The 21,302-nt window shown below is 41.1% G+C and overlaps 1 protein-coding gene across 1 annotated transcript in view; it reads left to right on the top strand.

Moving 5' to 3' along the window:
• The window catches only part of XRCC5 (X-ray repair cross complementing 5), a 75,734-nt gene that overhangs the window by 41,403 nt on the left and 13,029 nt on the right, over positions 1 to 21,302 (top strand). The window contains exons 15-17 of the mRNA XM_074967046.1: positions 4,726 to 4,819; positions 7,091 to 7,160; positions 20,647 to 20,756. Of these exons, the coding sequence (XP_074823147.1) occupies positions 4,726 to 4,819; positions 7,091 to 7,160; positions 20,647 to 20,756 (274 nt within the window). The remainder of the gene's footprint in view (positions 1 to 4,725; positions 4,820 to 7,090; positions 7,161 to 20,646; positions 20,757 to 21,302) is intronic.

The following is a 21,302-nucleotide window of genomic DNA, read 5'->3' as shown; positions in this document are numbered from 1 at the left end:
GGGGCAGCCAAGAGGCTCTGTTTGCTGCCCCTGCCCCAAGCACCACCCCCACAGCTCCCATTGCCCGGGAACTGCAGCCAATGGGAGCTGCAGGAGCGGTGCCTGTGGACAGGGCAGCGTGCAGAGCCACCTGGCCGCACCACCATGTAGGAGCTGGAGGCGGGACATGCCACTGCTTCTGGGAGCTGCTTGAGGTAAGCGCTGCCCAGAGCTTGCACCCCTCCCGCCCTCCAAACCCCTTAGTCCTAGCCCAAAGCACCCTCCTTCACCCCCAACCCCTCATCCCCAGCCCTACCCCAGAGCCTGCACCCCAAGATGGAGCCCTCACCCCCCACCCCCACCCCAACCCCTGCCTCACCCCACAGCCCCCTCCCACACCCTGAACTCCTCATTTCTGGCGCCACCAAGAGCCCGCACCCCCAGCCGGAGCCCTCACCTCCCGTACCCCAACCCCCAATTTTGTGAGCATTCGTGACCCGCCATACAATTTCCATACCCAGATGTGGCCCTCAGGCCAAAAAGTTTGCCCACCCCTTGCTTAGTTCTAAATGTCCTTCCTTTTGTCACTTTGAGTTTAGTATATGTAACATTTTTGTTTAGTAATAAATATTGAGAAGTAATTTTAAACAATTCTCATTTAGTACTTTGTGCCTTTTATTTTATTTACTCCTATTGAATATTCAGTTCCACTGGTTGGTAATGCTCACCACTTCTTGTCCAAACCCAGATTGTTAAATACCTTGCTTTCTATTTCATTCACTGCTTTGTTTGTGCCTGCTTGCCTTTGTGTTAGCACTATGGCAAGGTTTATTAATTCAGGATTACAATTCTGGTTCTTCCTTTCTGTGTTCCAACCAGTAATATAAATACTTGGTACTTTTAACAGGTCAGTTTCACAAAGCTGAAAATTTTATGAGCCAGATCAACTGGGAGAACAAATTTAAATGGAAAAATGTGAACAATAATTGGAAACTGTTTAAGAACATTTTACTAGATGCCCAAAAAGCCATAATCCCACAGGTGAAAAAACTGGCCTCGTTTAGAGGGGAAGTAAAAGCAGCCAAGAAAAAAATCAATGAATAACAAATAGAAAAAAGGGAATGTTGGTAGCAAAGAAAAATCTATGGCCAGCAGATTTAAGGACAAAAATAAAAGTTTTAAAAATATATCAGAAACAAAAGACATTCTGCTACTGGTCTATTGCTAGATGTGTCCAGTTCCTCTCTAGAGCTGAGCCATCAGTGGTGGATCCCCTGCTCATTAATTAATCGTTGGTACAACACATCAAGAGTTGTGGTGGATTCCCCATCACTAGAAATATTTAAATCAGGTTGGATATTTTTCTAAAAAATATATTAGAGTTGAAGCAGGAATTAATTTAGGGAAGATTGTGTTACGCAGGAGGTCAGACTAAATGATCACCATTGACCCTTTTAGCCTTTAATTAATTAATGAAACTGTGAGAGAGATTTCTGTTTCAAACTCACTAAAATTCAGAAACCTAAACTGGTATTAAGGAGAAGATGCACAGTGCTATTAAACATTTGGTTTTGATTTGAAAGAAACAGTACTTTTTTCTTTGATCTAAATGTAAGTGGTGTTTGTACAGTACTTTGCGTGTTGATTTGAGATATGTTGTTGTTTATCACTGTCTTTTAAAATAAGGCATTATGTGTCATGTGAATGTCATCAGTACAGTTAGGACATTCCTTGGAGGGAAAAGTCCCAATATTGGCAGCATAGTCCAGTGGACTGGATCCTGGACTTGCAGTCAGGAGACAGGGCTCTGTTCCTGTTTGTACCACTGACTCTGTGTGATCTTGGCCGAGTCATTTCACCTCTTTGCTTTTTAGTGTCTCCACCTGTAAAATAGGGATAATGACACTTGTGCAACTTTGTATGCCTCTTTGACATCTTCAGATGCGAAATGTTGTTGTTGTTGTTCTTAATCACCAATACTATTCATGGCAAAGCGTCCTCCAATACGTCTGTTAGTCTATAAGGTGCCACAGGACTCTTTGCCGTTTTTGCAGATCCAGACTAACATGGCAGCTTCTAGGTTTTTTATTTGATGTCTCCCATCCAAGTGTTCACCTGGTTCACCTCTGCTTAGTTTTTGAGATCTGATGGGATCACAGTATAAGGTGCTACGGACTAGAGGCAAGCTATGTTGATGTAGATTTTAATATTCAGTATTCATTAAGCAGTTTCACTTTTATTGAGCCCTAAAAGGTAAGAAGTTCAGTAAAACAGAAATTTTCCTTTTTCTTCCATGGGGTTGCAGTGAAGAGGTAGGAGTCACCCCTAACCTCACAGTTTGGGAAAAGCTGTTATATAAACTTAGTAGTCAAGTATCAGAGGGGTAGCCGTGTTAGTCTGTATCCACAAAAACAACGAGGAGTCCGGTGGCACCTTAAAGACTAACAGATTTATTTGGGCATAAGCTTTTGTGGGTAAAAAACCACTACAGATGCAACTTAGAAGTGGGTATAATAATCCAGCCTTTAAATTAATTTTAAATGGGCAGTTCATTAATTTTTCTTAAATACTTTTTACATTTCTAAAATGCAGCTAGCTAATCAATATATTACGAGTAACAGATAAACTTTAAGAGCCACATCTTCAGCTAATGTAAACTGGTATGTGTCCATTGGCTTCAGGGGAACTACACTGATTTACACTAGCTGAGGATCCGGCCCTAAGTTTAACTACAACTTTATTTTTTTCATAGCACTTATCATACCTGTAATATCACAAAACACTTAACAGCATTAAAAATAATGGCAGAGGGACAAATAAAAAATGAAGCACTCACAAGGGTGGAAGCATGTTTTCAGAGGAGATTTTAAGCGAACATTGCACTGCTATAGTGCCTTTCATTCAAGGATCCCAGTACTCTTTAATACATTAATTAATTTACCAGTCCATAACCTATGCCGTGTTAGGTGAGTATTACTTTCTCCATTTTACAGATGAGTATATGGAGGCATAGCGTGATTAAGCAATTTTCCCCAGTGTTGCTTGATATAATATGCCAAACTTTTACAGTGAGTGAGAAGCAAGGCTATGTCAGATGACAGGAGTTGCAAAGGAGGAGGATTTCATCCCAACAGTGACAAAACTAAGCGAAGGGACAGAGGAGACCAGTGATAAAATTCAGGGAGAAAAGTAGAGATAGGTGTGGTCTATAATGTAGGTAGGAGCTCACTATGGAGGGTGGTAAACAGGAGGGTTGGAAAATTTCTTTATAAAATTAGAGCATTACCTTTCATATTCATGGGATTTTTAAAGCCAGTTTCCAGTTACTAAGAATGCAAAACATTGCCTGGCATAGTGTCTTTTTCTCGTCCTTACCTTTTTTAGCTTCTGATTTTCTTTGCTGTAGTTTCAGGTCTTTTCAGAATACACTTTTATTTGGTTCTATTTTGGGTTTCTTTGAACAACTGTTAACAGTAATGGATGTCTAATTCGCAATATTTGTAATCATTCAGTAGCTCTCAGTCATTCTTACCTCAGATTGATTGTCCTGTTTCAATAGCCTCTACATTTATACTGAAGAGCAAAGAACAAAATTATACACATCTTTGATTTTTCCCATTATTATTAACTTGATTTTCTTCTCCCATCACTAAGATGTGCTGTTAAAGTTTGCCATATTATATTAGGTGACAGAATTCATTCTTCTGTTTGAGTCTTCACCGTGGAGTATGTTATCTGTGAGGACAAAGTTTGAAGATGGCCTAAAACCATAATTAATTTAAAAAAATTAAAACTTGTCTTTTGAAAGTATTTTCAGATATAGTTTAAGGCCGTTCTGAGAGAGCTCACTCCCATACCTAATTGGGGTTTGTCTAGTAAGTTTTGACAGCTGTAAGTGGAAGTTGATAAAGCTCTGGAGTACACTGATGCAGAAGATGGGTTATTAGACTCTCAGCTCTCTGTGTACACAGATATCTAATAGCTATCAATTCCATGACAGGAACTGGCAAATAATATTTGAAGGGTAAATGGATTTCTTACTTAAATGTTAAGTTTCCATTACTTGCTCTGGCAATTTCATCTTTAAAAGGAATATGATGTGAATGCTAACGATCATGAATATGCTATAAAACTAAGCTGGGCTGCCTGAGGATGTGGACTTCCCCATAATGGGTCTGGCAGTATCCCACATTCCTGGTGGTGGGAAAAAGTCTTTTGTCCAAATTCAACCCTAGGATAGGTGGGCACGTAATCCATTGACTTCCGTGAGGGTTGTTCTTGCTTACACAAAGGTTGAATTTGATTAATTGTTTCTGCTGGCGGGTGCCCTCTCCTCCTGTCTGCTGTAGGAAGAATAAGGTATGGAGATTTAGGTTAGATATTAGGAAAATCTTTCTAACTATAAGGGTAGTTAAGTTCTGGAATAGGCTTCCAAGGGAGGTTGTGGGATCTCCATGATTGGAGGTTTTTAAGAATAGGTTGGATAAACTCCTGCCAGAGATGGTCTAGGTTTACTTTGTCATGCCTCAGTGCAGGGGGCTGGACTTGATGACTTCTCAGTGTCCTTTCCTACATTTCTGTCATTATATGGTTTGTCCATAGCATGGAGACAATCATACAACAAAAGTGTCACCCTGGTCTTCTCTTTTCATCATATATTGCACAAATACACTGACTTGTTGCTCAGGTGGGAGGTTGATTTGTTTTGATTTGCTGCATTTAGTTTTTTGTCATCTTCACTTCCAGCAATGAAGATGGACCCAGTGCTAAGAGGGCAAAAGCTGAAAATGAAGAAGGCAGCTTTAGCATCGCAAACCTTGCTGAAGGCAGTGTCACCACTGTAAGCACATCTTTACAAATCCTCTCTTTCATGGGAAAGACTAGTTCTAGAGCCTCCCTTGGGGACTCTTTCTATATCTTAACTGAAATATATTAATGGAGGGGCATCTCTCATCTGAAATACATTTGATTGAGAATTTTGAGATTACTTTCTGCTGGATGTAAAATGAACTGACTAGCCCTGAATGTAGTAGCCAGCTAGCTCTGACTGCTTTTAAGGCAAAATTCTTCCTTCCCGACATGCATGGAACTCCCAAGAGCTATTCCATAGGTGTAAGGGAAATAGAATTTCAGAACTGAGATTCACTGTTAGATACAAGAGCAGAATTTGTGCTCTTTGTTTTCTCTTGTATCTTCTTTAAAAAACAAAATAAAATCCTTCATATTCCATTTTTCCAAATGTTGCTATGATTTCAGAACCTATTGTTTGTATTGCTTGGGGATACAAATCACGAAATTGGTTAATTCTGCCACCAAAGTTAAACAGGTAAATTAGCTTCCTATCTGTTAGGCTTCATTGGCATGCAAGTATGTGTTGGAGCTATGCATCTTCCTTTGCTTGCTTGATTTTGGTGTCAGAGAAAAATAGTTATTTTATATAAATTAAGATAAAAGGATATCTCAGTTCTTTTCAACACTTGAAATGTATGACATGATTAAAAAAGAAAGAGGGCTGTGCTCATTTCACACCGAACATAAAAATCAGATTTTCTAATAGCATAGCATGGTATACTTTTGGAAAAAAAAACAAACAAACCCCAACCCACTAACAGATGGGCTTTCAAAGAAGCAATTTATTAGAAGATCTGTGTAAGAAATGTTTGCTTGTAAAGCATTAAAATATAAAATAAATTTAGAAGAATTTTGACTTACTGTTTAGGGAGCAGAATTTAAGTACACCTTTTCCCTGAAGCCAAAAGGGGGACCCTCAGAGGCAAAGTATTACAGGATGCAAACTGCAAATGGATTGGCTACATAGCCTTTTTCCATTCCCAGACCTTTACTGTGAAAGTTACTTGCAACCTAAAAAATTATATACCTTTTCCTTGTATTCTTTTCAGTTTGCTGTTACAATACTAGGGGCCAAGTACTTCCCTCAGATCCACAAGCCAGTACTTAACAGAAGGCAGAATTTGGCCTTAAAGAAGAATATAACATTGTGGGTTAGATTTATCAAGTAGGGAACAAAGCCAAGAGCATTTCTCCTGTATCTTTGGAACAGTGGAACCTTTCGAAGAGAAGACGACTGACCTCATATTTTGTTCTGACTCAGAGTTAATGTGGTACTCTGGAAAAAGGATGCTAAGCAATGTAGATGTGTATTTCTGTAGCTCTTCTGCCCATTTGTGAAGTGAATCTTTCTTTATGCCTGACGTGCTTTTAGTTCCCTTAGATTTTGTGAGGTCTCTGCACTTGCAGGCTTTCTCAAAGTGTCAGTTCTGAAATGTCAGACTGGACCAGAAAGGGCAGCAGTTAGCTGAATTGAGTATTAGCTTTTCATTTCCAGTGTCTTATTGGAGGGCCAAACCAACTACTCTGTACCCACATTGCTAAGAACTCTCACTCCTAATTAAGCATGTGTTAGGACAGTGGTTCTCAAGCTAGGGCCGCTGCTTGTTCAGGGGAAGCCTCTGGCAGGCTGGGCTGGTTTGTTTACCTGCCGCGTTCGCAGGTTCTGCCGATGGCAGCTCCCACTGGCTGCGGTTCGCCGCTCCAGGCCAGTGGAGGCTGCGGGAAGCAGCGCAGGCTGAGGGATGTGCTGGCCACCCTTCCTGCAGCCCCCATTGGCCTGGAGCGGCAAACCGCGGCCAGTAGGAGCCGCGATCAGCCAAACCTGCGGATGCGGCAGGTAAACAAACCGGCCCACCCCGCCAGGGGCTTTCCCTGAACAAGCTGCAGCCCTAGTTTGAGAACCACTGTGTTAGGATGAATAAGCAGTCTTTGCTACAAAAAGTCTGAAAGCTGAACTAGCCAGCAGCCTGAATTACTGTACTTCTGACCTCCAGTGCCTAGAGAATGTGATCAGTTCATAGGAGGGAAGTACAGGAAGTGTAAGTTCATCTTGTATAGCTGTTCATATCAAACCTAGCCTTTGATCAGGGTTAACATTGCATCCCAAGAATTGTCTTTTATTTGACCCCATAATACCAAAAAATGTAGCTTCTCCATCCATATTAAAATAAATTGAATTGTAAATATTTCTGTTGATATACAGGAGGAAAGGGGAGCTGTGCATTGTCATGTAGTATAATCATTCCTCAATCTTTTGTAGGTTGGAAGTATTAACCCTGCAGAAAACTTCTGTGTTCTAGTGAGGCAGAAGAATGCGAACTTCAAGGAAGGTAAGTTGCTTTTATCGGTCTTAACTCTATTTAACAGCATCTTCAGTGTTCAAATGTCCATAACAGAAAAATCATCACCACAGTTGGCACTAATTGGCTCTCTTGTTGACAGCCTCAGCTGAGGGCAGGGATTGCGTGAACGGTATAAACTGAACATTCTGCTCACTTATGGAGAAGTGGTTTTTCTGGATCAGGATTGAGGCATGTTGGCAGGACAACATGTGAGAAGTCTGTCCTGCTACTGCTGATATATCCTGTTCTGTGAAGAAATAAGAATTTAGTTTCTAATAATCTGCATAAATAAATAGGTATCCCCTATTACTCTCGTGAGTAAGTGAATGAGGATAGGTGAAATTAGGGGAGAAGTGAAAGTGAGAGTATGAATAGCTAGTATATGAATGATGGGAGATAGGAAGGCAGCACTTGTATGTATTAAATGTGCACTCAATCAGCCTATTATTCAGCACTCAGAAAAGAAAAGAAGGGGGACATTGATGTAGAGAGAAAAAAGAAAAGGAGTACTTGTGGCACCTTAGAGACTAACCAGTTTATTTGAGCATGAGCTTTCGTGAGCTACAGCTCACTTCATCGGATGCATAGCATATTGTGGAAACTGCAGAAGACATTATATACACACAGAGACCATGAAACAAAACTTCCTCCCACCCCACTGTCCTGCTCGTAACAGCTTATCTAAAGTGATCATCAAGGAGGGCCATTTCCAGCACAAATCCAGGTTTTCTCACCCTTCGCCCCCCCCCCCCCCCCCCCCCCCCCCCCCCACAGACACACATACAAACTCACTCTCCTGCTGGAGTGAGTTTGTATGTGTGTCTGTGGGGGGGGGGGGGGGGAGGGTGAGAAAACCTGGATTTGTGCTGGAAATGGCCCTCCTTGATGATCACTTTAGATAAGCTGTTACGAGCAGGACAGTGGGGTGGGAGGAAGTTTTGTTTCATGGTCTCTGTGTGTATATAATGTCTTCTGCAGTTTCCACAATATGCTATGCATCCGATGAAGTGAGCTGTAGCTCACGAAAGCTCATGCTCAAATAAACTGGTTAGTCTCTAAGGTGCCACAAGTACTCCTTTTCTTTTTTCTTTTTACGAATACAGACTAACACGGCTGTTACTCTGAAACCTGATTGATGTAGAGGCGAGAGAAAGTGCAGACTGCAGTGACCAGTCCATTAACTGTGATATTTGCACGTCCTGATCTTGAAATTCCAAGTACAATTTCCTCTGTGTTTACACCATTTCCCTCCCCTCACCCTTCTGGGGTTGGCCATCAGTTTAGCATAATCTCTAGGAATCCTGAAAATATTCATGGAGCACAGTTACAGTGGTTTGAGTAAAAGACTTAGAGCTGCAAACGAGATCCAACCTGGAATACAATGAGAAGAGTGATCCTGTACCAAGGCGCAGACAGGTGCAGCGGTTTCAGGTGGTGCCTCCCAGAAAATGTTAAAGGGACCCTCTGTCTCTGAAAACCTTGGCTTTCAGGTATGGGCAGAATGTGTTCAGAAATAGTCTTCACTTGTTTGAGAACCTGCTCTTTTGCATTAAAGCCCCCTTCTGGTGACTGATAGTGATTGCATGTTAGGAACAAAAGCACAAGAACAAATCCGCACAGACACACCCCTAGAATCCCGACCAGGGGTATTCTATCTGCTACCCAAGATCCATAAACCTGGAAATCCTGGACGCCCCATCATCTCAGGCATTGGCACCCTGACAGCAGGATTGTCTGGCTATGTAAACTCCCCCTCAGGCCCTGCGCCACCAGCACTCCCAGCTATCTTCGAGACACCACTGACTTCCTGAGGAAACTACAATCCATCGGTGATCTTCCTGAAAACACCGTCCTGGCCACTATGGATGTAGAAGCCCTCTACACCAACATTCCACACAAAGATGGACTACAAGCCGTCAGGAACAGTATCCCCGATAATATCACGGCAAACCTGGTGGCTGAGCTTTGTGACTTTGTCCTCACCCATAACTATTTCACATACATTTGGGGACAATGTATACCTTCAAATCAGCGGCACTGCTATGGGTACCCGCATGGCCCCACAGTATGCCAACATTTTTATGGCTGACTTAGAACAACGCTTCCTCAGCTCTCGTCCCCTAATGCCCCTACTCTACTTGCGCTACATTGATGACATCATCATCTGGACCCATGGAAAAGAAGCCCTTGAGGAATTCCACCATGATTTCAACAATTTCCATCCCACCATCAACCTCAGCCTGGACCAGTCCACACAAGAGATCCACTTCCTGGACACTATGGCGCTAATAAGCGATGGTCACATAAACACCACCCTATACCGGAAACCTACTGACCGCTATTCCTACCTACATGCCTCCAGCTTTCGTCCAGACCACACCACATGATCCATTGTCTACAGCCAAGCTCTACGATACAACCTCATTTGCTCCAACCCCTCAGACAGAGACAAACACCTACAAGATCTCTATCAAGCATTCTTACAACTACAATACCCACCTGCTGAAGTGAGGAAACAGATTGACAGGGCCAGAAGAGTACCCAGAAGTTACCTACTACAGGACAGGCCCAACAAAGAAAATAACAGAACGCCACTAGCCATTACCTTCAGCCCCCAACTAAAACCTCTCCAACGCATCATCAAGGATCTACAACCTATCCTGAAGGACGACCCATCGCTCTCACAGATCTTGGGAGACAGGCCAGTCTTTGCTTACAGACAGCCCCCCAACCTGAAGCAACCACTAGCAACCACACAACAAAAACACTAACCCAGGAACCTATCCTTGCAACAAAGTCTGTTGCCAACTGTGTCCACATATCTATTCAGGGGACACCATCATAGGGCCTAATCACATCAGCCACACTATCAGAGGCTCATTCACCTGCACATCTACCAGTGTGATATATGTCATCATGTGCCAGCAATGCCCTTCTACCATGTACATTGGCCAAACTGGACAGTCTCTACGTAAAAGAATAAGTGGACACAATTCAGACGTCAAGAATTATAACATTCAAAAACCAGTTGGAGAACACGTCAATCTCTTTGGTCACTCGATTACAGACCTAAAAGTGGCAATTCTTCAACAAAAAAACTTCAAACACAGACTCCAACGAGAGATTGCTCAATTGGAATTAATTTGCAAACTGGATACAATTAACTTAGGCTTTGAATAAAGACTGGGAGTGGATGTGTCATTACACAAAATAAAACTATTTCCCCATGTTTATTTCCCCCCCCTACTGTTCCTCACACGTTCTTGTCAACTGCTGGAAATGGCCCACCTTGATGATCACTACTAAAGGCCCACCCCCTTCCCTCCCCCCCCCCCCCCCCCCCGCTCTCCTGCTGGTAATAGCAGTGTAAGTGAGAAAGAAACTGCTTTGAAATGCTGGTAAAAGAGAGAATCTACTGTTTTTAGGGGGAGGGGATTGGGAAAAGATTTTCACTTATTTTGGATCATGAATTCTTTCTATGACACCTTGCTTTCCCTTTCCCCCCACGATCCATTTGTTGGTTTTGGCTGTGCTTTTCTCCTGCCCAGGGAAAGACAGGGCTCCTACCTTGGTTGCTCCCCCAGTAGGAGGTACTTTATTGGATTTGCAGGTGGCCTCTAGACTGGCGGTGGTCAAAGTGCAGCCCATAGAGTTCTACAAGGAGGCTCATGGTTGCCAGCTTTTTTATGGATGTTTGGCTGCTGGAAGCTACATTCTTGGGATGCAGTCGTTGTTCCATCTTGATCCAAGCAGCCAGGTCTCTTTTCTGAATGGGCAGTCTCCGACGGCCACACCTCCGTATTAATTTCAAGCTACTCTGTTTTTTGCGAAATAAATGCAGCAGTCAAGATTAGCAGCGGTAAAGCAGAATACCTACAAAGATCCACAGAATGTCATAGTTTGATGTGCTGATATAAAAGCATAAGAGGTCACTGTTAAGATTTTGCATTAAAGTGTAAGTTGGATGAAGTTGGGTATGCATTGCTGCCTGTAGGAGATAGAAGTGAAAGCCTTATGGAGGGTGTTAACAATAGTGTTTTAGGCAAAATGAAGATGGAAAGGGCTGCACAAGTCTTTCTGCTTAGTATTTTCATTCTTTTAAGGTTTTGAGTAGATGAAGTATGTCCTGCCATAACCGACTGCCACTAAATGTGGTGTTTGTTTGCTAATCAAAACAAAAGGTATCAGCAGAGTGTAGTTCATGGGTATTTCACTCAGTTCTTTGCACCTTTGAAACATAGATTGATGTGTATGCTAAGATGTATATTAATGTATGAATACCGTCTGTTAAAGCTTAAATCACAGTTTATTGCTCAGAAGTTTGATAGTCAAAACTCACTTAAATTATAAAAAAAATGGCCTGTTTTTTTAAATGGTTTTTAATTAAAGCAAACAGCAGAAATCCCCTCATTCAGAAATTGTATTTGACATTGTACTTCCAAATCTCAGATTCATCAAGATGCAGTGGACTATACTGTAGGCTAAAGTGGAATCCAAATAAAAACCATAAATAAAATGCTCTGTTGCAGCAATTAATTAAATCATGCAGGAAAGCGATGTAAGCCACAAATACTAAAATTTGCATAATGGACATATTGAAAACTATTTATATTTAAGGTTATATTTAAACTTGTCCGTTATTCAGTAGCTGTCCCTGAAATGGTTGCCATCTGTGTCTGGATGGCTTTTGTCGCTTCCAGCAATCTGCCTTCATTTTGTGTATGATATGGGCTATAATTACAGGATATGGTTGTAAGGAATGTAGTTCAGATACCCATTAAGGAAGAGAGATGGGAAACACTGTGTAAATAAAAACATTTTCAGCACATTCATTTTTCTTCTTTAAAGCCTTAATAGTAGCTTGATATATAAAAAAATTACAGACATACTTTTTAATGGCTTGATATATTGCTTTCTTGTGGTGTATAATAGTGGACCCTGCCTTCAACTTACTGAATGGTTTTGGATTTTTATTCTTTTGATAAAAGAACAGGAGGACTTGTGGCACCTTAGAGACTAACAAATTTATTTGAGCATAAGCTTTCGTGAGCTACAGCTCCATTATTGTTTTGGTATCATACTTAAGGAGGGAAATATTTTTTTCTTGCAGGAAATGTGAAATGTAAAGCCCCTATGCAGAGAAAGATATATTATGTGACATTCAAATAGTTTATTGAAAAAAGTAGCCAGATACCAACCTCCATTTCATTATTTTAAAATCTGACATACAAATGAGAGAAAAAAGAGATTGTGTTCGATTTTGCTTCTTTATGAGGTAGAAGAAATGCCTGAGAGTCTTCCATGCCAGGCAGAATCTCAATTTCTAATGAAAAATAAAAAAAAACGTGGAATAAAAAAACCCACCTGCGCTGACTGAAGACCTAGTCAAATGACTGTGCAAGAGCCAAGAGAATAAAAATTGAGCTAATAAGAGGAGAAAGGATTTTTAATCTGACTGTTTTAATATTTTGGAGAAAGGAAGGTATTTTTTAGACATTAAAGTTATATAGGTGTTAAAAAAGTAGTATTTTAAAGATCAACCACGCCACCACCTCCTTTCTCCATTATTAAGGTGAGGACACTAATGATACACATCTTACACCATCCCCAGCAAGTTCTCCAGCAAAACCATTGAAGCCTGGACCTGATGTTTCTGGTATTTCCCAGGTTAAAACAACAACAACAAAAACCCAAGCATGAAAAAACCCTTCAGAAAGGCTTGACAGAATATTTTTTGTTTTAAAGACACGAAGAAGGATACAAGCTGGTCCTGTGCAGTGACTATGCTAGCACTTTACAAGAGTGGGCTCTAGCTTTATGGCATTCATGGCAGAAAGCAGTGTGCGTGCTAAGTAAACAGAGGGCCATGTGCTGAGTTTCACAGTATACACAATGTGTAACCCTTTTAGTTAGCAGAAGCCAGCTCATTGAAAGTATATTGTATCTATTGGGATTGATTAGAGAATGTCCTGATTTCAGACAGGCACAAGGGTTGTCCCAATTTCAAACAGGCAGGGGCAGAAGCACTCTCTGAGACTGGCACTCCAATTTGTTGTCAAACCATAATCATCTTCACTTTGTAATTGAAGCGTTTGTAGTTTGTTGCTGTACAGTACCACTTTTGGCTGACATGGTCTGCTGTATTTGAGGAGGCCAACTTACTGGTGTGATAATTATTGCGGATGAAGCTGGCATTTTTCATAGTCTGTGTTTTTTTCAAATAGCTTCACTCTCTTGTTTACTGTTCATGGCCACAAATATATCATAGTATGCAGTCTTGCTTAGAGTAGGTTATAAGTGCTCAGTCATCCACAAAGAGCAGTTCCTCTAATAAGGGCTTCTGACAACTTTGTCAGTGCATGCAAATAAAATAGATTAGTTTGTCTGAGTGAAATCTAGTCTTTACTCCAGGGATAGATCACGAGTTGCTTCACCTACCGTTGCTGCAAAGAAAAGTCTGAAACACAGCAGGGACATTATGCACCCTGCCGTTATTATAGTGCCAAAAGGGTTGAACATCATTTTACCTGGATAGACTTTTACAAGCATGCTGTCTATTCTCCAGTTGTTGGATAATAGTGGACATCTTATCCTGGCAGCCATATTTTCTTATAAGTCCCCAGAGACTAGGGTTGCTGACAGGCTTGAGTTGGATTGATAAAAGAATGTGCAAAGATCTTTGTTTTGTTCTGTGAATTTTCCTTGCAATTGTTTAGCAGCAAAAATCTTATCTGACAGCCTCCATTGTGGCCAAAACACATGCTGGTTCTGGCAATGTGGTGTCTGATGTCCAGCAATCAGTTCAGATTAGAAGAACTTTCAGTATTCTCCGAGTAAAGAGGCATTGCTGCAATTACAGCTGTGGAATTTATGGTGAAGAGCACTGTAGAAATGCCTAGAAAGAATTAGTAATACCACTATCACTCTTTGAGTCTTTCTGCTTGTTGCAATGTTGTCAATTTTTCTTACTCCCAGACATTGCAGAGAAATGACATTAGAGAGTCAATCAGTGCATTACATCCCCATGTATAGATCCCAGCAAGTATCCTGCTAGGCCTAGGAGACTCATAGTGTTTCCATAGCTTTGCAAATCTTCTCATAAGTAGAAATTATATCCAGGTGGTTTTACATCAGATTGTTTCATGTTAGTAAGTGAATTGCTGTGATGATAGATTTGATTTGGAAATTTAGCAAATGTTCAAACTGGGGTGGTACTTTCTTGATAAGCATCTCTGTATAAAGAAGTGCAACAAAGATTTTTAAGGTTTATTACAAGACACTAGTATTTCTTGTTGGTATGTATTTGATTTTAGTTCACCTGTTTGCTTACCACCCCAGGTATCTTTCATATATCAGAGATAGTTTGGACTTTGCTGCCAGATATACCAAAATCCATGACTGATTTGATGAAAATACTTAAGCCATTAGAAGATTTGTGTATTAAATTGCTTGGAAGTTCTCTGTAAATCTGCCTCTTATCTGCAGATTATTGGTCACCCAATGCAGTCGCTTAGCTGCTACCAGTTATACCTGTCATTGTATGTAGTCTATTTCTCCTCAATATCTAATCAAGCATTGTTATGTTGTATTGTGTTTTGGCCCAAACACAATACAAGATTATATATCAGTGTTTATTCACTACTGCGTCTTTAAAGCAGTGCAGTTCTTACTTCTTAACTACTTGGCTTGAGGACTTTAGAAGTTGAACTTGTATGTATGTTTATTGTCTTGGAACAAAGTAGCTACTGCTTGATTGATTTTACCTGCTAAGGTGACACTTTACTGAGGTATGGTAGTTGCATTGTGCAAGAAACTACTTGGAGAGCCTTGTGGGCTTGGCTACACTTGCAAGTTAGAACGCATTAAAGCAGCCCTGGGCGCCTTAACTCACGACCTGTCCACACTGGCAAGGCACTTAGAGCGCCTGGACTCTGCAGCTGGAGTGCTCCTGTTAATCCACCTCCACGAGCAGCATAAAGCTTGCTGCGCCTTGGCTGAAACGCCCCGGCGTCAGTGTGAACGAGGTGTTGCATTACTGCACTCTGATCGGCCTCCGGAAATGTCCCATAATCTCCTTAAGTCAAGTGGCCACTCTTGTCATTGTTTTGGAATCGCTGCAGGAATGCGGATATCCCCTTTCAAAGCTCCGTTTCTGACAGCCGGCATGCTTATCTGCTGTGGGATAAAGCAAACCATTACTGTGGAATGCTGTGTTTGAGACAGAGAGGCGGGCGAGAGGGGGGTCTGCTGCTGTCTGAACTTACAAGACAGCATGCTGACATGCTCTCAGCCCCCCAAAACACACTGTCTCTTCCCCCACATACGCACAACACACTCCCTGTCACACTCCCCACCCACTCTCCATTTGAAAAGCACGTTGCAGCCACTTGCATGCTGGGATAGGTACCACAATGCACTACTCTCTGTGGCTGTTGTAAGAGCTGCTAATGTGGCCACACCAGTGCGCTTGAATCTGACAGTGTGGACACACTGCCTCGCTTTCCCTACTGTGCTCTCTGAGGGCTGGTTTAACTCACAGCACTCTACATCTGCAAGTGTAGCCATGCCCACAAACAGGAATTGAGAATTCCTTGAAGGTCAAGTTTGTGGAACCATTCCTAAATTAAATGCCACCTCTTACACCTGATGATGGAGATGATGGAAGTCTTTGAAAAGCAGAACAGTTTTCCAATTAGAATCTAATTCTTCACGTGCTTGAGTTACAAATTGATGATCGTCATGGTGTAACAGTTCAATATTTTTTCGTAGTTCCTGTAACTGATGAGCTCTTACTCTGAGCACTGTCATTTCTTACAAATCATTATGATTGGAGCACTGGATGATTCAGGAGATTGGTTATGGGGAAGGGAGCCTTTCATCTGTGGATCAACTAGCTCTAGTTGATAGTGCCTGATAAGTTTTATCATCTGATGGTGAGTATTTTGATATGGAATCTTATTCACTAAGAACTGTATTAGGACCACAAAACAACCATCTCAGGTGATGCCAGTCAGTACCCTTGTTGGCAAGGAGGACAAGGGCTGAAATGAATAGATATATAGAAATTGACCTGCACTTTCAGCAGTGGGATAACCCCTCCATGTCAGGGCAGCGTGAGCAAGCTTGGGCTGCTTTGCAGTGGATAAAAAGAGGACAGCAGTCTTCAGTGGAGTCGATCTGGCGTATTTCACTAAAGGTTAAAAGAACAGGAGTACTTGTGGCACCTTAGAGACTAACAAATTTATTTGAGCATAAGCTTTCGTGAGCTACAGCTCACTTCATCGGATGCATTTTTTTTTTTCCCCACTGAATGCATCCGATGAAGTGAGCTGTAGCTCACGAAAGCTTATGCTCAAATAAATTTGTTAGTCTCTAAGGTGCCCCAAGTCCTCCTTTTTGCAGATACAGACTAACACGGCTGCTACTCTGAAACCTTCACTAAAGGTAGAAGCACTAGTAAATGTATCTTGCAACAGAGAATGTCTCCTCCATTGACAGAGAGATGGACTGGATGAATTAGTTGCTCTTCTCCTTCTCTAATATCTGATTCTGTAGTTTGCCCGTCATATAATCATGCAATTCCTTATATAACCCAATCAGCTGTACCATGGGAAAGAAGTAGGGAAGACCAAAACTTTCTGGCGGTGAGAGGGAAAATGCTGACAACTGGGACTGCAGGTCAGGGTAACACAGGAATTCCATCTCCTGCAAAATGAAGTAGTCCTTCTCTCTAGATAGAAAAATTACAAAAGAATGTATCACACCAATGTTCTGAAGTGGATAAAGGCTCTCAGTTCAGATCAGGTAAGGTGTCCATTCTTAAAGGCCCTCAGTGTTTGGGGCCCATATATGGTACATCAGAGACCAACTCTCCGATCAAAAGACACCAAGACAGCTGTGCTTCTCTGGGACAGTTCAGCTAATTGTGTCCAGGATGAAGCTTGAGAGGCCAGAGATAAGGTATTCTTAGCCAAGAGCCCCCATCTGTGGAATGACCTACAGCAGGAGATAAGACTGAAGGGACACCTGAGTCTTATCAGAGCATGTTGCAAAACTCATCTTTTGCCAAAAGCACAAAGGCTTTCCCATGACAACCAAAACCAAGAAATCACAAGCGGGGGCTGGTGGGAAGGAGAAGGAAAGGAAAGAAATAACAAGCGGAACTGTCAAACCTATCAGAGGCAAAGAGCAGAATCCACTGTGAACGACTTTGTGCAGTCCTTAGTTACTGTATTCTGCTCTATCTATCTAATGGCAGCCTAAAATCAATCGCTAGGTAGACTAGCCGGAGCAGGGACTGTGGGACACTTGTGTCCTTGCATGTAACATTCATTAATCATTGCTCTTCTATCTGAGGACAGACTTGTTTTTGACCAGGCTCTCCCATCATATTAAAAGACTCTCACTTAAAACTATGGTACGGCCCCTTCCTCACATTATAAAGTTGCATCATGACACAATTTGGGTTTTTTTTAAGTCCCCTAGGACAAATCTCACAAAGTAGCAGTCCAAGATTTCTAACATGTAAAATTCCATGTTCTGATGCCTAACAATGCTACAGAAATTAAAAAAAAAAGAAAGAAAAAAAAAAGAGAGAAAGAAATGTAAAAGAATAAACGAAGTGTCTGATAATTCCTAGCAGTGTGCAGGAATCATTCTGACAATAAAGACTCGTATTATACTCTCTTAGTGCCTGGGGTTTTAATTTAACACATCAATGAAAAGGCAGCATTTAAAAGGAGAGAGGGAAAAAAAACAGCAGGACTTGCTTTTATTAGTGCAATTTGTAAGAAATTAGAACATTTAATGAGAAAATCGTTAAGCATGAAAAAATGGACTGACTTAACTTGTGGAGTTCAATTTAGTTTGTTAGTTACTGGTAAAGTAAATAAATAAATAAGTGTTGTGACCATCCTGTGTGGAGGAGGGGTGAGCCTTTTGTGTATTTGAATTCAATTTTTTGTGCCATCAGCCAAGCATTGTACAGAACCATCGTACATTTCCTCCTCTATGGACATCATAGATTCAACAGATAATGGGGAGAGTGTGGGGTGCCTCTTGTTTTTCAACCTTTGTCAGAATAGCTATTGTCCTTTAAACTAAGTTCAGGTGAGTGTTTTGCAGAACATGAAACCGGTGGCTAGTTGCATATGTGGTTTAGAGTCTGGAGAAGAGTGAAAGGGGAGTAGAATACAGATTCAACAGTTCTGGAATCTTCTGTATTTCTCTGACTCCAAACTTAAACCAGCGTGTCTACCAGTGCTACCCTTCTTGGCTTTTCCCAGTGCTCTAGCTCAGTGGTTGTCAACCATGCTGTTGCCCTGCTTGCTGCCCCCTAGTGCTGGCCCTGGCTTTTAATCTACTGGCTAGGCAGAAAAACAGTTGTGGCACAGGTGGGCTGTGGCATTTTTATAGCATGTTGGAGGGGCCTCTGAAAGAAAAGGGTTGAGAACCCCTGCTCTAGCTTGCCTCAGCACACCTTGGGGTTGGTGTCCACTGCTTTGATGAGATAATCCAATGGAAGATCAGTACCATGTGTTGTCATATAACAAGCTTATGTCTACTGCATGTAAGAGAGTTAGGGAAAAATCCTGTCTTCCCATCAGAGGGACTGGGGTATGCATCATAAGTAACAAGAGAGAATAATGTATTGGTTATTGTATATGTCCAGTAGTTCCCATGGTGTGCCGAGTGCTGTCCAAATAAAGAAGGCATGATGCCTGCCCTGAAGAGCTCACAGCCTAAGATAGACAAATAATCAGAATGAAGGGGGAGGAGAAGAGGGAAGCAACTAATATATGATTATTCTAGCAAATATATATAGAAATAAGACATGTTAGTTACACTTACTTCTTAAATTCTTTTTTAGCCTGACGGTATGCTTGGACTGTGGTTTCCTGAAAGCACCTGTTAAAATACCCTATATGTTCTCAGTTCTAGCAGACCTTTTGAGTAACTGGTTATGGAGTTTGTATGTTATAATGACTACTCTAGTGATGATGGTCTTTATTAGCTATTAACGGAAATTATAAAAGCATTATCATTTGCTTTAGTTATTATCCTGAGTTGCAATGGATTGGGACTTGCAAGTATGTACATATAATGTATGCTTCAGCAGACTGAACAGCACTTATGATAAACAAGCCTTAAAATACAACATTGCTGAGTAAGTAAGTCTAAGTAGAATGTTTTTTGGGACTTGTTATATATTGTACTTGCGTTTTAGTTTCATTGGTGTTGTAGATGAAATATGAAATGCTTCAGAATTTGAAAACTAAATAACTTCTCCTCATCCATCTCTGCTATTTTGTACTTCACAGCATCATTTATCACTGGGAATCTTATGTATTTAACAGTATTACAGTAAAATGCAGAAGTTCGCCAAATGAGTATAACATATGGAGAAGAACTAGAAAAGCAAAACTGTAACTTAATCTGAGCCTTTTCTAAACTTACGCAAAGGGAAATCCTTCATCTGATTACTAGAGTTGCTGCTTAGCTGTCAGAGTTATCCTGGCTATGTCCCATTGCCCATGTCTGTAGGTAATGAATAGGCATCCTCACCATGACCTTTTTGGGGTGTATGTACACAGCAGATGAAGTTGGGCAAATATTTTTCACTAACCATTAAGCAAGTAAAAGAACAAAATGTGGGAGAATACTCAGGACTTCCACTGTCTTTATTTTTTGGCATTTTACTTTTCACATTTTCCAATATGTTTTACAACTGTCTGCCTTCTGAGTCACTCAGCAGTGAGGATTCAATTGGTATTCCAGTTCTTACCATTACATGTCTGTCTGTCTCTCCTTCCCTCTGTCTCTTTCTCTCTCACACAATTTATGTAAATGTAGATATATAGACACATCTTCCCTGGTATTGTTTACACTATGTTCCACTTTGAAGAATGATTAAGATGACTGTACTGAGGGCTAAAATGTATTCAGAAGGCCCTGGTAATAAGATATCTCTAGTAACATCCACAAGTGAGAGTCTAGCAACCAGAGATTATTCTGTTGCTGCAGCTATGACATTATACCACTTATGGAAAACCTAACATGTTCATTGAAATGTGTGTCTTTCATAGGTGGTTTAGGCATTATACTTAGTGAAGTAAAACAGCCTCTCTCAACTTTCTGATAGTAGGTGCTCCAGTTCTACTGTCCAACAAGCAAGCAGGGTCAGTGCTAGTTTTCTTGATCTCAAGTTGTAAATTCTCCTGCCTCAGCCACATTGGGATTTGTTAGAAATTTTATATATTAAATTAAGATTATTTTCTGTATCTGAGAGTAGGGACTCCATTATTGGGTGAGATGAGCAGCTTGATGCAACATTGATATGATTGACTTTTTTCACCAATAGATGTGCTGTAGTTACGGAAGAACAGACTTCGGGAGAAACAGGCAAAGTACAGCCAGCTAAACAGAAGGATTTGCTTCCTTCTGAAAGCATGCATTCCCTCTCTTTGTCTTCCAGTGAGCCAGCAGCTGATAAACCGCATTGAACAGTTTTTGGAAACTAAAGGTTTACAGTACTACATGAAGAGCATCAACTGTATTAGAGTTTTCAGAGAGGAGGCCATTAAGGTAATGATAATATGCGAAAACTCTACTCTGTGTCAGATGTCAGGGCATAATGTGCAGACCTACTATGTTCCTTCAGCGATTATGACAAGCTAGCAACAGGACAAGATCAACAGACCTAAGTCAATTATACCACATTGGAAATTTAAAAGAGATTTTAATGTTGTTTTGGTCCTTTGGCCTCAACAGAATAAGGACCAGATACTGTTGTGGCTTCTTAATGTGAAAAGACAATACCTGAGACCTAGTGGTTGCAAAGGAGAAATGTGCCATTCTCCAAATATCTTCTTAGACAAAACTAGTCACAAAAGAGTGTGTGCAGCTTTGTGAAATGCAGTTTCTTTTGTAAAAAGAAAAGGAGGACCTGTGGCACCTTAGAGACTAACCAATTTATTTGAGCATAAGCTTTCGTGAGCTACAGCTCAATGCATCCGATGAAGTGAGCTGTAGCTCACGAAAGCTTATGCTCAAATAAATTGGTTAGTCTCTAAGGTGCCACAAGTCCTCCTTTTCTTTTTGCGGATACAGACTAACATGGCTGCTACTCTG

This window comes from Natator depressus, chromosome 11 (assembly GCF_965152275.1).
Source record: "Natator depressus isolate rNatDep1 chromosome 11, rNatDep2.hap1, whole genome shotgun sequence".
Classification (NCBI taxonomy): Eukaryota; Metazoa; Chordata; order Testudines; family Cheloniidae; genus Natator; species Natator depressus.
The sequence above is the reverse complement of the archived record's forward strand: the minus strand, read 5'-3'. Positions and strand labels throughout refer to the sequence as shown.